At 40.8% G+C, this 18,003-nt stretch overlaps 1 protein-coding gene across 1 annotated transcript; it reads left to right on the top strand.

Annotated features, from left to right (window-relative positions):
- Positions 1 to 664: 664 nt before the first annotated feature.
- On the top strand, positions 665 to 16,925 carry EPHX4 (epoxide hydrolase 4; the record flags this gene model as incomplete). Its single annotated transcript, XM_082287210.1, has 7 exons — positions 665 to 907; positions 4,137 to 4,222; positions 7,665 to 7,822; positions 9,848 to 9,976; positions 12,016 to 12,119; positions 13,059 to 13,207; positions 16,691 to 16,925. The coding sequence occupies 7 exons, from the start codon at positions 665 to 667 to the stop codon at positions 16,923 to 16,925; spliced, it is 1,104 nt and encodes a 367-aa protein (XP_082143336.1).
- Positions 16,926 to 18,003: the final 1,078 nt, after the last annotated feature.

The following is an 18,003-nucleotide window of genomic DNA, read 5'->3' as shown; positions in this document are numbered from 1 at the left end:
TATTCATTAGTAATAGCATATAATAACTAAAATTGTAATACGTTTACAAAATCACCTCTAAATGGGTAATGGTGAAGGCGCAATGAAAGAATGTTGTCTCGAAAAACACTACGGTCCAAGCACACGGCCCCGAGTCTATCGCTATCCATCTCTAGCACGGCAATAAGGTAAGGGCGCTCAAGGGCGCGCTCGGAGTGTGCAGCGCGATCGCCGCCGGGGCCTGGGGCAAGCACGGTGGTGGGCGCGCTGCTCCCAGTGACATTCCGAGCGCGTTCCGATGTGTCTGGCGGCTCTGCCGGAGCGCGCAGGTGGCACAGCCACATCCCGCCGCCGCAGGGACGTCTTCTCCCTTTTTCACCGCCAAATATCTGGGGAGCACAGCCCCTCCTTGGCCGAGCCCTGCGCAAGCGGGCGCGACTCCGGCCGCAGCGCCGCCGCCCCCGAGGCGCCGCCCGGGGCCCGGCGAGCCCGGGCTGTGCGGGGCGGGCGGCCGGCGCTGTGCCCGGCGCTGTGCCCGGCGCTGTGCCCGGCGGCGGCGCGGGGCGAGGGCCGCGGGGCGGGCGCGCCGCCGCCGCCGCTCCCGGTGCCTCCACTCGGGCGGCTCCTGGCGGCGGCGGCGCTCCGAGCCCCTCCCGGCCGGCGGGGACGGCGGCGGCGGGGCCCGATGGCGAGACCAGGCGCTGCGTGCCCTCCGCCCGCCCGCCGGGTGATGGTGGCCGCCCGGGCGCTGCTCTTCTGGGCACTGGTTTACAGCTACTGCGGAGTGTGCGCCTGCATCGCCGGGCTGCGGCTGCTCTGGAGCATCGGCCGGCGGCCGGGCGAGACCTTCCGCTGGGTGGTGCGGGAGAACCCCCCCTCCTGCCTCAACGACCCCTCCCTGGGCACCCACTGCTACGTCCGCATCAAGGTGAGGGCGCGGGCGGGGAGAGCGGGCCCTGCTGGGCGCGCAGGCAGCCACCCCCGCGCTGTGCATGGCACCCCTGCCCGGCTGCGTGGGCTGCGCCGTGCATGGCACCCCTGCCCTGCTGTGCGGGGTGCGCCGTGCATGGCACCCCTGCCCTGCTGTGCGGGGTGCGCTGTGCATGGCACCCCTGCCTGCCCGGCTGTGCGGGGTGCGCTGTGCATGGCACCCGTGCCTGCCCGGCTGTGCGGGGTGCGCTGTGCATGGCACCCCTGCCTGCCCTGCTGTGCGGGGTGCGCTGTGCAGAGCACCCCTGCCTGCCCTGCTGTGCGGGCTGCGCTGTGCATGGCACCCCTGCCTGCCCTGCTGTGCGGGGTGCGCTGTGCATGGCACCCCTGCCCTGCTGTGCGTGGGCTGCGCTGTGCATGGCACCCGTGCCTGCCCTGCTGTGCGGGGTGCGCTGTGCATGGCACCCCTGCCTGCCCTGCTGTGCGGGCTGCGCTGTGCATGGCACCCGTGCCTGCCCGGCTGTGCGGGGTGCGCTGTGCATGGCACCCCTGCCTGCCCTGCTGTGCGGGGTGCGCTGTGCATGGCACCCCTGCCCTGCTGTGCGTGGGCTGCGCTGTGCATGGCACCCGTGCCTGCCCGGCTGTGCGGGGTGCGCTGTGCATGGCACCCCTGCCTGCCCGGCTGTGCTGTGCGTGGGCTGCGCTGTGCATGTCAGCCCTGCCCGTCCTGCCGTGCGTGCTCGCAGAGCTGCGCGCATCCAGCGCCTGCCCGCACTGCCCGGGAAGCGGTGCCGTGCCCGGCCCGGCTGCGGGGCCTCAGGCCGGGAGGACGCGGAGCCCGGCCGGCCCGGGTGCGGAGCCCTGGCTGGGTGTTGAGGGGTTCGTCGGCCCCGGGTCTCCCGCAACCCACCGCTCCCTGCACCGCCTCTGCTCTCTCTGGTATTTACTGTTTGCCCAGTTGCACCCGGGAGCTCGTTTCGTGCATCACTGAGAGAAAACGTAGAATAAGAAGCTAATTGCTGACCTCAGGTTGTTCAGTTTAAGCCACCAAACAATTTCTGTATTTGTCTCAGGTCTCTACCTGTGATTTACTCCTTTACCAAATGCTCTAAATGAAGTTGTATTACCTAGGTTTCTTTTGCAGTTATAGGTGAGCAGAGAATGCACAGCAAGTTTTGTCAAGTGCTATTTTTCATAAAATAAGCACAAAGATCTCTGTTCCCAGGGTTCTGTGCAGATGGTTTCATGCCAGGCAGTACTAATATAAATTACTGAGCCTCAGTTTGTCATGATTTGCTTGTTTTCTTTTGCTAACATCATTAGGAGGCATGTGTGGGCTTTTTCACTCATATGACATGTTCTTTTTTCCTGTAGCACGAAGCAGTAAATGAACAGGCTGCTGAGGAAGTGAGAGGGGTATGACAGTAATAGAAGAGCATTTGGGGGCAAATCGAATCTCTGTCAATATCACAGTCGATCACTCATTTCAGGAAATAAGAAACTCTTGCTGTTGGATAACAGCAGGCTAATGGATTACTTTCCAAACACATACATCCTACAAATCCATTCAGATTTCAATAAAGCAAACAGTCAGTGTTAGAAAAGGTGGCAACATCCTATGTCTGTTCTGGGGGTGGATAAAAGGGAACAGCAGCAACTGAAAAAGTCGAGGATGGGCTCAGTTTGGGTCATGTGATATTTAAACTGCTGCTGTACAAGTGACGATTGAATTTTCATGAGTAAAGGGGAGGTCCCAAGAGGACACTGACTGAAAGAAGCAACATGGAGGAGGGCTTACCCCCTACTCACCAAATGAGAAACTGTGGAAGGAGACTGAGAAAATTCTACATTTTAAAATATAAAAGGATCAAAGGCAGAGGGATCTGGAGAATTATACAGATGAGGTAATAGCCCCAAAATTTACTAGGAATTTACTTTTACCTCTAGGGACTTCAAGTTCGTTGGCATCCCAGAGGTGAAATATCAGTGTGATTAGGGGCAAAACTGAGCAAAGTCCCTATTACATCCCGAGCAAGTATAAAAAAATCCAAATAGTTCCCTCTTCAGAGCCCTTTCAAGAATCAGAATGTAAGTTAATGGTTTTGTAGCTAGTTAGTGACTTATGAGTATCAAGATATCTCAGAGCATTTGAAGCATCTTTGGCAAGAAAACCTTTTTTGTACGCTTTTGTGATCCTTGCCCTGGTATTAGCTCTTGATGTGCAGCAAAGGCATGGGTTCTGTCTTTCTTTTTTTGAAATAGCAGAGACAGTGCAGGCTTTGTAGGAGCTGTACAACCCTCCTTCCTGCAGTTTCTTTCACATGACTTCTAAACAGTATTTTTTGAGCTAACTCCCAACTTCTATATCCACTTGTGCAGAATTCAGTAAAACGTCTAGGTCATAATCAGAGTTTATTTAAATTCTACTGGATTTGACCTTAAGTCAGTGTAAGCTTGTGTACATCCATTCAATTCAATAGCATTTCAGTGTTCAGCTTCTGCAATAAGTAACTTGCCTGCTTGTAATTCTCGTAAGACCCATTTTCTTAAAAGATGAATCCGAAAAAGTGACTATTGACAAGGCAGAAAGAAGATTGTAACATTGAAGCTTAATTTTCTGAAGTGAGTCTGAAACCTAGAACAGTAAAAACTAGCAAAAACTACTTGCTTTCTAGTTACTTAATTTTGATTGCTGCTGGTTGTTAAGATTCCACATGGTCCTTTATCATGCCAGAATGCAATGTGATGGTTTTAAATAGTTGCATAATCTTACCAGCTAACTGAAAGATTGAAAGTGCATTTAAAGTATACTACCTTTTAAAATCTTTCTGTAAAGCACATGACTGGTGTCTGTGTGAAAGCAATATTCTTGCTTTGACAATAACCTGCATTTCCCAGTGGCTGTGCCAGGCAGTGCTCTGTCAGAAGCGTTGGTGTGCTCAGGGCTGGACTGGCACACAGGCACACAACCTGGCAAGTAGTAGAGATGCTCCTTCCTGGAAGAAGCTATGGTGTCCAGGGTGTGGGATACTCAGCATTGCCAGTGTGTAGCAGATACCTGATCTCAGAAGTGCAGAAGGCTTCAGCTTCAAAACTGATAATTTGATATTTTTAGGTGCAATATATTGTTTCTTAAAATATGGTCTGAAACCATCATCATTGTCAAATCCCGAAATAGCAGTTCTATGGAGCAATAAAAACACACTCCTTTTTCTCTTTTTTTTAAGGATTCAGGGTTACGATTCCACTATGTGGCTGCTGGAGAAAGGGGCAAACCACTCATGCTGCTGCTTCATGGCTTTCCAGAATTCTGGTAAAACTCCCTTCACGATTTTCTATTATAAAAGAGGCTGCATATGATACCCCAGGGTGAACATCTCTGCTTAAATATCCCCAGTGTGATCCCTTATATGTATTTATGAGCACTAACTAATGGCATGAAGTTTTAGTAGGCAATGAACCATTGAAATGGTTTTTTTTAGCTGCAGCATCCACAAAAAAATTCCTTCAGACTAATACAAACCAACCATCTTTTTTGTACTGCCAATCCATTTTCCTTAGGTATGTATCCTTTCCTGCAAACTTTGTGAAGGAACTGCTAGTTTTGAACAAATTTTCTGTGTGGATAGTAACTTGTACTATATGGCTAAACTTATGAATTATAGCAGAGGGTGTTAAACTAAGGATCCATTATATGTTAAGTGTAATATGGATTGCTCCATTTATTAAAAATACTATACATTAATTTTTAACTGGGGGAGGGAAAGAACTGTGAGTTCTATAGGCTATTGTGCAGCCTAATTTCAGAATGCTACTCTGGGAAAAAGCTTCTATTATTAGTTCATCACGAGATGAATGATGAATCAAACCCAATCCTAAATGTTTGTTTATAACAGTGAAAAGCAGTCATGTGTCCAATGATTTAATTAAATTGCTCAGGCTGTCATTGTCAGGTTTAACTAGTGAAGCATGGCTTACAGAACCTGCATGGAAAAAATAGTAAGGGAATATGGGAAGTACAAATGCCAGGAATTCAGCAAGGCAAATGATCCTTTTCCTTTCCAAACTCAGCTAAGGGGCTAGAGGCCACTGTTGGAACTGTGATCTTTCAATCTGTACTCAGGTCATACCATGCTGAACTCATCCAGGTAGAAAAGAGGTCAGTTCTCTTCCCCTAGCAATTTCCCCTAGGTACTAACACCCCTCAGGGTGAAGGGGCAGAATCACATTTATGTTAAGTTAAATTTATGTTTAAGTTAAAGAAGTACAATGTTCTAATAATAAATTACTATCTAAAATTATTAAAGCTGTAAATTTTGATTGAAAGGACAGATGGGGCAGTGCATATTCTATTCAAACATTATGCATATCTTGCATAAAGCATATTCTAACACAGTCAGGCAGTGAGACTACAGCTGATTTCCCCTACAGGGGGAAGAGTATTGGTGAAATTAGCATTTCATATACATATTCTACTGAGATCAGGTATATTATTCTTAAAAGCAGAAAGTCATTCTTACAGTTTAGAATATCGAGTCATGCTACAAGTGACAGCTAATATATTGTATTGTCTGACCATTCAAAAGGGTGAATAAAAAACCTGTTACATAGGTCACGGGGACCACCAATAGCATCGTTTTTCTATCGCTGTTTTTAAAAATAATACTACATGCTAATAGTCTGTAAACCAGTTACATTACCGATTCTCATGTTGGGTTGTTCATTCAATCAGTGAAGACTTTTTCATTCAGGAATAGTGATTGTTCTGAGAGCACAAGGTAAAATAACCACAATTTAAGAGAGATGTAAAGCAGCATCAAATCTGTATTGTTTGTCTAGGAAAATAAAAAGGATATGATCCACAATTCCAGTTCTTAATTTTAGCAAATCCTCTGCCTTCAAATGTCTCAAGGTTATAAATGGGACAAATACAACCAGACAATAGACCACTAAGAGTGATAAAGAATGTCTGAAGATGAAAGATCACTAAAGAATATCATGCACCAGAGCCAATAAGTGTTTTAGATGCATAAGAACTTGAAAATCAATATATTGTGTAAGGTCAATAATAAAATACTTTAAATTGGACATAATGTGTTGAGGCAGCTGAGTACTTATAAGTTGTGTGTGAGCGGCTACATTTTATACAACTTGCCTTTTAGAAAGAATGTGATCAGAAAGTCTAAAAATAGATTCAACCTTATGAACATGGAGGCATTAATAACATTTCCAAATTCTGCTTGCAAAGCAGTTGCCCAATAGTTACATATCATATAGGGTAAAAGGGTTTCTTTGAATATAAAACCTACCCATTTGATAGGTCAGACATTTGGAGACTGATGGGCTGTTGTGAAAACAGAGGATGAGAATAGCTTGTAGACATTTTCTGAAAACAAAAATAGTTGATTTATTTATTTATGAGCCTGGTTCTTTCTTCTTACTGAAGTATATAGAATAGCTGCAACAGTTACCATGGCAAATTCAGCTTCCAAGTCATTATATAATGCCTTTAAAAAATTCATTCCTGGGGATCGCAGCTAAACCTTGTCTGAGCATTATATGGCACTGAAATGAAAATGTTCTGACTGTTTTGTTTATATGAATACAGATTCGTATGACTGAGTGTTCCTGTAACATTATTTAAGTTCAAAGTCCCTAACAGGCTGGAGACAAAGGTAAAGTGGAAGAGCCCATGGTCTGATATAGACACTGTTTGGATTAAGGTAGAATTCTGTGCATCACTCTTACAACCACCAATGATCCAAATGTTATATATCCTTTCTGTGAAACTGTTGAAACAAGCAGAAGTAAAAGCTAGATCCTAGCACAGAGGGATCATGTTTTTCATGTATCTTTCTATTACAATGTAAGATAAGGCCATGTCTGTCTTGGTACTGGCTATTCTGAAATAGATTTGGTTTCAATAACAGCTGAAGGGCAGGTAGTTCTTGCAGGGTAAGACCCACCATTTTATTTTTATTTTTGCTTCATAACACACATCTAGTCACTGCATACTGTTACAGAGTGAGGAATAGCCCAGGCCTTTGCCCGAGTTCTTGATTTTGTATGTCTTTGATGTATGTAATGTTATGACTCTTTTCCATAGAAACACAAGGAAGAAATACTTTGTCTAGTAGCAACACATTGAGAGAGTTTGCTCAGCAACAGTTCTGGTACAGAGACACAGATGAAAGTGTACCCAGGATAAATCCTATAAACTTCACCAAGATCATTTGTTATTAGCTGGATTTCTTTCTTTGGTTTATTTAGTGTATGAATTATCTGACGTTCTTTTTTTGAATAGAGTAAAAAAATGAACCACGCTTTAGGGCATGTGTCCCTGCTCCATCAAAACATGGCTGTGAGTAAGGGAGAAGAGAAAGCTTTTCAGACCTTACTTTTTGATGCTACTATGGCTCCAAGGATGAAACAGAATAATCCTCCCAGTGGTTTGGTTTATGTCTGCTTCCTTTGCAGCAAAGGGATTGTGCCAGACTCCAGGAATTGAAAAACCCTGGCTCTGGCCATGCCCCACTTCTGGCAGCTGCACTTTGTTATTGGGGAATTCAAGAAGGGAGCACAAAACTACTGCAGCCACAAAGGGTCATCAGCACAGCACAGAAAGGAAAAATAATCTAATTGCAAACAAAGCCATGCTAGTTTACCCTCAAATATTTGGGTGCAAAAGCATTGAGTACATTTTTGGTATCATACTGCTTGACCTTGTAACTCCAACTTTTTTTCCCCTTTGTTAGGTATTCTTGGCGCCATCAATTGCGGGAATTTAAAAGTGAATATCGAGTGGTGGCCCTGGATTTGAGAGGTTATGGAGAAACAGATGCTCCTCCTCACAAAGAAAATTACAAGTTAGATTGCCTGATAGCTGACATAAAGGATATTTTGGAATCTCTAGGTGCGTTAGTAGAAGAAAAACCTACTTGACTCATAAATGACTTGATTTTCTAGGAAAAAAAAACCCATAAATATCTAGCATTGGGTTTTTTAAAAATATATACGCATTACAGAGGTGTATAGCTATAAATCTAAGGACACTAATATTTGTGGACTATTATAAATGAAAAAGGGTTGTTTTCTAATTACAATTTGTATGTCAGTATAAGCAATATGTAAAGATGATTTTTCTGTCATGAGTTTTTTTAAAAAATCCTATGTGCTGTAAAATCCAGCAGTACAAGTGTATGGTCTTTTTCCCTAAGAAGTCTTTCTTCCCAACCACTTGTACTTAGTGCATAATATTCTGAGTTAGAGTCTTAAAGCACTTGCAGATGAAAAAATTTATATCAGATGACATTCTTCTTGCACAAAGAAGACATAATAAATATTGTGGGCTATACAGAGATGATGAGAGTACATCTGCTGTATTTAAAAAAAAAAAAAGCCCTCCGAAAATACTACTGCACAATAGTCAGTTCTCAAGAGCCAAATCACTCTGTCTTACACAACAGTGAGAGCAGAAGGGAGAATGAGGGACATGCTGCTCTCTGTGGCAAATACAATGTAAAGGTCTAGAGCTGAAGTGCAAAATTCACCCCTCCAGTTCAGTTTGAAGTGTCCCTGTTTGGGTGATAAAGTGTAACCCCTGGTGAAGGGTATTTCCCTTCCACACCAAGAGCAACGCAAGGGATTAGATTGTCATTCTCTGAATCATTTTAATTCCCTGGATACTCTAGCAATAGTAAAACAACTTACTTCATTTCATATGAAGAAATAATAAAGTAGTGATTCACGTTGTGAGATCTGAATTTAGGATTTGCTTTACTTGTGGTGTTTAAGTATTGGCAAAAGATTGGGCAGGCAGTCCTCACACAGTGTTGACACTTTCCAGCCTTTGCTGGTTGTGTTAATTTCCATGGTAATGCCATGGTTATGCTTGAGAAGTGCTCTCAGCATAATTCAATTTCAGAGGGATTTAAAATTTTTTGGAAAAAGCACTTCAGAGGCTTGTTATCTTTGTTTGTCCTAATCCCAAGTTAAATTCTTTCGGAGGACTCAATTATATCAAAAGTGCTCCAAAAGATTTCTATCCAAGAGGGTTTATAAGGTTCTTTGACAACTGTGTCCAAACTCATGTCAGAATTCTAAACATCTTGGCTTTTATATGTTTCATTTGTAGTCTATGTGCTCAACATTCCAATCCTCGATGAGGAGGGTGATGATATGACACTATAGTATGTTTTCCAGCAGTGGTTAAAGAAGGAATAGTAAAGATTTCAAAACATTTGGTCACTATCCTGCCCATGCCCCTTCTATTCCTGCTAAAATAATACCATTTTTATTGATGAAAGAATAAGTATGTGAATGTCCAGAGCTTAAAAAATTGCCAACAACACAGCTTATGGAGAAAAGCTACGGGCCTCCTAAGTATATCAGTGGGAGTGTATATACATGCTATAATATATATCGCTATTAAGTATAATGCCCACTTTTTGCATCATGATGGCGTTGAGTGCTTAACCTCTGATATTCAGAGAAATTCATTAAGATTAATTTTGTTCTGGAGGTGCTCAGGAGATTGCTCAGTCTTTTTGTCTGCAGTTTCAAACTCCAAACTCCCTAAACACGGTAAGTGTACATGTGTTATAATGACTGCAAATTGAAGTGTCTATCTGACCCTGCATTGGCCAAGATGTCCAGGGTGGCCATCTGGATACTGAGTGACTTTAAGTTGACATGGAGGTAGTATAGGTAAAGTTTAATGAAGTCCAATTAAATAATTTTAAGTATTTGTAAATTTTTAAACTATAACAGTGCCCTATTTTTTCTAACCATTAGTAACGGAACCAGTGCAGTATTAAAGTTACCTTAATAAATGTCCCGAACCAGCTATTTAGCCCAATAATGATTTTATTATATGTGATAATTTCTATGGATACTAATGCCTTTGAAATAAAAGCATGTATCTGTGTTTATGTGGTAGGATATAACAAGTGTGTGTTGATTGGCCATGACTGGGGAGGAATGATCGCTTGGTTAGTGGCCATATGTTACCCTGAAATGGTGACTAAGCTGATTGTGGTTAATTTCCCTCATCCTTCTGTATTTACAGGTAAGTTTTACAGTAGCCTTTGTTAACCCAAAGTATCTGCATTTTGGTTATGATGGTGTTTACTTTGAGAACCAACAGCCTGCCCCTTTAGATGCTCAGTAAATGAGCTGCCAGTACTCTACAGCTCTCACTGTCTGGACTGTATTTTACGAAGCAGTAAGATACCAAGTATTTGACTTCTGGAAATAGATTTATTGTAGGAAGTGGGAATGCTTGCAAGAAAAGTTACCAATGTTTTTTTAATCCTTGAGGGTCCACAAACAATTTTCATACATATGAATCTGTTTTGTTTCACTTTATCAGGATAAAATTCCTGAAGAGGGGTGTATATTGTATTACACTTTGGTAAAGGCTGCACTGCATTATTAAATCTTCATAAACCTGCCTTTGTATAAATACTAATCAGACATTAGAATTAAATCCTGATTGAGGTAACAAGTGACAATTTATGATCTGGTACAATATTCATTGGAAGAAGACAGTCTTTCCAGACTACTTACTAGATGCTCAGGAATATACTAGTACTGTGCTGAAACAAGAACTTGTTTCACAGTTTATTGTGTGATAGAGTTGAGTTTGTCTACAACTCAGAATTACAAAACATTTCATAGGAATTATATCAACATTCAGTAATGAAAATGAAAGTACTATGTCACTACTTTTAATTTTTTCAGTTGCTGGCTTTACCCTATCTCCATTTAAAAAGTTACCCCATTTCTCCAGAAATAGCTAAGAATATTTGGTGCAGCTTTAATTTTTATTTCAATTGAATGTAAATCTGACCTTACACCACCATGGGATCAGAACCATCCACATTTGTTGTTCTCACAGTGTTCTTGGGCGCTTTTCTAAGATACTAAAGAACATCTGCCAAGTAGTTAATCCACACTTACCCTTGGAGAGGTGTGTTCACCACACAAGCAAGCAGGAGTTTTCACTGAGAGCAGGAGCAAGGCTGTAGAGAAGACAATTGTATTTTATTATAGTATTTGTTTGTATATTTGTTGAACTAAAAAATCTGTTCTGTAGCTTGATAAATTCTCCCTACATGAAATTTATTCTACTGTGGATTAAAAGAAAATACAGAGTTTATAAATAGTACAGAAAACTAATGTGATCAGTGCTGACAGTGGTCCATCAGGAAAAATATAATGGGTAATGCAATTTAAGAATGTATAAGATAGGAAAGTTTAGAAGATAGCTAACACTTCAATTTATGTTAGCTTAAAACTCATTTTTATTCACTGTCAGAATTAATATTTCAGAGATACGTCCTGTGTTGGGAATGCAGTTTTACATTCCAGAATTTGCACCTGTAAAGGATAATTTCTAGAATTCCTAGCACCTGCACACATTGTGTGCTTGCTTTGAGGGAGTTAGGTATTTGAATGTCCATGTTGGCTCTTGAAACTCATTGGAGACACAGATTTACAATTTAAAAAAAAGTCAGTGCAAATTTGTTATAGATATAATTTTCTTTTGCTATATATGCTCCTATGTCTTTAAAGATGACTGTAAAAATCTTTTAAAAATGACTCTATGTAGCCTTGATTACAGTTCTTGAAATTGCCAAGAAGGCGCTGTTAGAAAAATTCTATACTTCTATGAACAGGAGTGATGCAGTCTTTAGAATGTCAGTGGATCATCATCTACAGATTTATGTGCATCACATCATTGATGAGAGAAATACCTATTTATGCCTTTTACTCCATATCTGGGAAAAAATGCTTTGGACTAGCTACACAAATAGTTCTCTAGGTGAAAACCTACCAATTAAACTCTCCAGTGTTGCTGTCCTCACCTAATCTCTGGCAAACTTTTGTTTTACTGGCTGTTTGTACTAACATTTGTAAAAGAAGTATCTTCTAATGGCGACATCATATATTTACTCCTGAAACAATAATCATCTTTTGTCACACAGCATACTTTAATGTAATATTTTTAAAACATTCCTTTAAGTTTAAAAAATAGTAATATTAATAGTGATTTTGTTTGAGCCATCAGTTTTCATTTTTAATTCATGGACATTTTTGTTTCAGAATACATTCTACGACATCCATCACAATTGATTAAATCTGGTTACTACTTCTTTTTCCAAATGCCATGGTTTCCTGAATTCATGTTTACACTAAATGATTTCAAGGTGAGCAAAATGAATGCTCTTGTTTATATATGTAACTGTGAGTAATGGAAGAATTGCCACCTACATTGATCCCTTCTGATGTAGTTATAATTACTGAAAAAAAAATACAGAGCTTCCTGATTTTTCTTCTTAAGCTTTATATAAAGCAGGATACAAGTACTTAAGAGTCTCTGAGATTAACTCTTACTTCTGCATTTCTGGGAGGTGCTGAGGAACAGACTTTTAACCTCCAGCACTGCAGTGCATCACTCCACCTAGAGAGTCAGCTGGTTTTACTTGTGCCCATACCAGTGGGACATCATTGGTGCCTGGGGAATCCCTGCTGCCTTGTCTGAAGCTCCTGTGTGCAGTGGGACATCCTCTTATCTCTCGGCATCTGCCACAGGGCAGGCAGTGTGGGAGTCTGGGCATCACATTCAGCCAGGTGGTTAATTCTGCCTGAGAAGCCGAGGCCAACACCTTGTATAACCTTAAATATAATTACAAGCCGATAGAAGAGGACAAAGCAGCTGCAGGATACACCCTCCTACACACCAACAGCCCCCATGCACAGCTCCCAGTGCTGCACACACAGGGCACAGCCAGCTGGGAGGTCATGAATCCCTCCTGCCCTGTCACCTGCTGGGGTCCATCCCAAAAAAAAAAGTATGTGCCTGCACTTGCCTTGCCTGTGACAGGTGGCAGGTGAGGATGCAGTAATCTGGTAATACTGGTATTTCTCTATACTTGATTATTCTGAAATAAGTTATACTCAAGATGTTTACCTTGTGCTTTACACATAGCTCTCTAAAAACCCATTTGAACCATTCATTATACTTTGAACATAAATAGATTTATAAATATGCATAAACTGATTTTAGAAAGATGTGTCCTGTTGAAGGAGAGAAATCACATTTTCTAGCTATCTGACATAATAGCTTTTTCTTCTTGCTTTTATAGGTTCTGAAAAGTTTATTTACCAGCCAGGCCACTGGAATTGGAAGGAAAGGCTGCAGATTAACTGCAGAAGATATTGAAGCTTATCTCTATGTCTTTTCACAACCTGGAGCATTAACAGGACCCATTAACCATTACAGAACTATTTTCAGGTCAGTATAATATTCCCAAACGAAGGAAAATACTCTAGAGAGTCCCCTGGAGCTCAAAAGTGTTACTGCAGCTCCTCTCCTGCCGCTGAAACAGAGAGGGAAAACCCCAGGTGTGTTCCTGAAGCCAGGAATGGGCTTCACTAGGTCAGCCACAGGCCCGGTACAGCAGTGAGAGGCCAGGTGTGTTCTGTGAGGTGTCCACACAAAATGGCAAAACAAGCAGAGTGCACATAAGGAAAATCTTTGTTTCAAAATCTAGTAAAGCAAAAACCTTTCCTCATGCACAGCCCCTGTGGCAATCCCAAAAATCCACCTCTAAATAATACTTTAAAAATTAACATCAATCAATTGTTTGCTTTACAATTCATACTAAGTTATGATAATATCTATCAAGATCTTATTGTTACATAATACTATTAGATGACCTGGCATCCAAGTATGTTACCCTCACTTGTAACTTTACAAAACCATATCTGACACAATTTTATTGTGTTTCAGCTATTCATGTTTTTCAGAAAGGTGGGAGAGGTTTTTTTATAACTAATACTAACACTAACCTAACTTGGTTTGGGTTTGGGGTTTTTTTGTTCCTTTATTGGTCTTAGCAGACTAACTTCATAGAGTAAAACAGAGATAGCATCATAATAGGAAATATTTTTGCAAGATGAATATTTATTTTCTCAAACAGTTTTCTAATGGTTTTAACCTTCCTGAAAGGAGTTGGCTTGGCCTTAGAGACTGACACCCATTTTTAATCTACCAGAAACAGGGCCAGAAGGTCTTAACTCTGCATGTATTCTACTTATAGCACTAACTTGAAGGACTGTATCAAGAAGAGTGGCATTGAACTTGTTTTTCCTTTACTGTCTCCAGTCTTCAGCAGTGATAAATGTCCTGCATGCTTCTCTAACACAAGACCAGCTTCCCAATATCCTTTAAAATGACAATTCCCTTCTTTCCCTAAACTCAGGCAGTAGATATTTGAAGTGGATTACCTTTCCATTTTCCATGGTCCAAATTTACTGCCACTTCTATTGTTCTTTCTGTGCCATCCATGCTGTCACTATCAGGAGAGCAATCAGCAGGGAAAATACTGTGAGGAAAGCAGGGATCTGAGCTAGGTGCTGTCTTGTACAAGCTGAGACAGAACTGGAAGAAGAAAGCAGAAAGCTAACCCCAAGCATGGCTGACAATGGGGAATAAATGGGATGGCTGTGCTGGTAACAGTACAGTGATTTAAAGCTATGCAGAGAGCAGTCAATGACATCAGCTGGGATGTCCAAGGGTGCTGGGGCTGCGTGGCTGCCCAGCGGCTCCCTGGCGCTGCAGCTGCTCGGGGCAGGGCTAATGAGGTGCTGCAGAGGCGTGAGCGCCCCGAGCCCTGCTCGTTCCATTGGCCACAGCACCTCGCATCACTTCGTGTGCACATTAGCCAGATGCTCCTCTGACAGCAGCAGTGATGTGTCTGTGATAGCTGAATTGCTCTGGGAGTGACATGAGACAAATGAAAGAGTTGTGAATGTTTAAACTATTGTGTCAGGCCTTTTCAGACTCAAAAAGAAAGCGTAGTATCAGTTATAAGTCAGAAAGTATCTTCACAGCTGTTAATTCCTCTGTGTGCTTTGTGTGTTTGTTTGTGCCTTGTTTGCTTTATTCTTCTAATGAAAGTACACCTGTACTGAATTCAGAGAACCTTGTTTAGGTGCTATCAGCCCCAATGCAGCAGGCTTTGGGCTGGAAAGAAAAGATCAGTCATTCAGTTCTTGCCACCAGTTCTGATGGTCACACCTTATGGGATGGGAATTGTGAAATGTGAAAACTGGATTGCAATTTTTCCTTTCTCTCATCTAAGTCATTAAGCAGCACTTGGATGCTAGTGACTTGTATTCACCATAACTCCCAGTGAGCTGATACTGGTGACCTACATGTTAAAGGTTTCCAACGCATTACTATACACTTGGAGTTTCATTCTTCAGAGCCTGATTTTTCTGGAATGTTATTTCCAAAGAGATGACTGAAATAACCTACTTCCATCCATCACCAACACATCTTTTCCTACATAGCACATTGGTCATTCCCATCACTATATATTAAATACAAACACTTTGAGAAAAAATCCATAAAGTTTTTCTATCATGCTTGGTTAAGAAAGATAGGTAAGAAGCTGGAACTTGAATTTCTTCTGATACGCTATTTGTTTAGAAATGGGATCAGTTCTCTTATAACAGTTCAGAAGTACTTCACTGTTTACAGAGAAGCTGTATAACAATGCTGTATGAACGTCTGAGTGTTTTTCAAAAACTTCAATAATGGAACTTCCCTTTCTAAATGTGAAATCTGTGCATTAATCATTTTTAAAGGTGATTTCTAGACATTTCAGGCATGATATCATTTCCTCTATTCCAGACTGAACAGAAATAAAGTGTAGTTCACAGGCAATGAAAAGTGACCAAAAAAGCCTGTAAAAAGCCTGATAGAGTTTACTTAAGTGAGGCTACAAATCTTGCAAGGCACAAAACAGTAAACTCTACAGTAGTGAAAACACACACATGTTAATAGTGAGAGATCCAAGATACTGGATTAAAAGATAAAGAGATTAGTCTAAATGCACTGAATCAGATCACCAGATTATCAATTTTTTAAATTGGTACTACGAATAAGATGTGGTTCAGTGGGTGACATCAGGTTGTTTGCAAAATGAGATTTAAATCCACTGGTAAAAAAGGCCATTTCAAGAATTTTTGTAATTCATCAATCAAAATGAAATTATTATCTAAAGTGATCTTTTATTAACATTTATTGACTTCTCATGTAAGTAGAGAGGCAGAATGTCTTCACAGTCTCGATTTCTTTGTCTTATTTTAAACTAAGACATGTCATCTGCTTTGTCTTCCCTTTTTACAGAGCAGAGTCTCTTAACTAACTGCTAAGTTTAAAACTAGTACTTACATATATCATAAAAGTTAATTCAGGAAATCTTTTTTATACATTACTGGTTTAAAACAATCCTGTTTTTGCATTAATATAATAAAGATTTGATCTGATCAGATGGAATCTGTTTTGAATTGTCATAGCTAGTCTGTCACTGTATGTGGCTAAAAGTAAGTAATTCAAGCTTAGATAAATTTTTTAGCATCTTTGAAATGTGCTGGAATAAATTCTGATGGGTTAATGCTGAAAAGTCTTTCATTCTAGATCCTTGTATCTTTCATAATGTCTGTAGTATGAGGTAATACTTATAAAATATTCAATTTTAAATAATTGTATTAAGAAAAAATAATTTATTTTTACTGAAAGTTTAAGTAGGTCATTTTGGTAGAACTTGGAGTCACAGTGGTTTTTTGGTATTGTAGAAGATACCATGGAACCTAGAAAGTTTACAATGAGATTCACTGCATTGATTTCAAAAGCTGTGTTGACTGAAATGTCTTGGTGATTTTTTTATTAAAATAAGACCTAACTAAGTGTGTTTTATTTTCAAAGCTGCCTACCTCTGCAGCACCATGAAGTCATCATGCCAACCCTGCTGTTATGGGGAGAAAGAGATGCATTTATGGAAGTTGAAATGGCAGAAATTACAAGGATTTATGTTAAAAATCATTTCAGATTAACTATTTTGTCAGAAGCCAGTCATTGGCTCCAGCAGGATCAACCTGATATAGTGAACAAGTTGATATGGACCTTTCTTAAGGAAGAGATAAAAAGAAAAAGAGAATGACTGTTTGTACATGTTTTAAGGGGTCTAAATAAAAGCTCTTCAGATTTAAAACCTAATTGTTATCAGGGCCATATTTCCAGCCTGCCTTCTATTTTGAGCTCTGTTAGAGAAAAGTGTTTTCATTGTACTGTACATTTGGACACTAATCGTACTAAAAGAAGTGAGTATGAGAATATATGATACCAACATTGGTTTTACCTGTATACTTGTATTTTGCACATAAAAACACCTGCCTTAAAATACATATGTATTTGTACAGAAAGAAAATCATAGACAGTTGCTTGGTTTTGTTTTCTCCCTTGCTTTACAGTTTTAATGTGTGGTGCCTTTTACAAATTTATAATGAAAAAATAGAGTGGTGCCATACTGAAGAAAGTCACAAGTTTTCATTCTAGATTTGCCTGAATTTTTTTAATGTATTTTACCATTAAACAGTAATTAACTCTTTTTATCTATATTTTAGCATACTGAATGATTGAAAATTTTCTGGGTACGTTTCTAGTCTTCAAGTGAATAATGATCCGTATCTTGTTGTATTGTTGAATGCAGCTGCTATGTGCAATGTGTTTTTCTTTCTTGACTAAAAAATGGGAAACCTGTACACTCCACATGTCTGAACAAGAACAATGGAAAATTAAGATATAACGTATCAAATCCACCTCTGTCTAATAAAATGCAACTTACACGACTCCCTTTACTTCATCTCACTTCCTATGGAGAGATTTCTTGCTGAAGCTAAGAACTGGGTTTGAGTAGCTGAAGTGTCTGGTCTGGTATTCATCCTGGACACTCATGCTATGATTGTTGTAGTTTCTAGAAAATAATGCCTCATTGTTGGCATTATCCTTTCTATGTCAGCAGCTACTGTTCTTGTCTCCAAGAACTGCTGCCAAGCTCCTGTGTTTATTGGAGGAAGAGACAGTGTTTAGGACACAAAGGGTAGAATTAACTTGAGTGTGATGGCAGAAAACTGTGTGCTAACTACAAAGGGAAAAGAAGCAAAAATACAAGACCACAGAATAGGTGAATCACCTGTCTGTCAGGTTTCCAAAGCCTCCGTGTCCACCTGCAAGATAAG

Source organism: Coloeus monedula, assembly GCF_965178545.1.
Source record: "Coloeus monedula genome assembly, chromosome: 9".
Classification (NCBI taxonomy): domain Eukaryota; kingdom Metazoa; phylum Chordata; class Aves; order Passeriformes; family Corvidae; genus Coloeus; species Coloeus monedula.
Note: the sequence above shows the minus strand (reverse complement) of the source record. Positions and strands in the feature narration are given on the sequence as shown.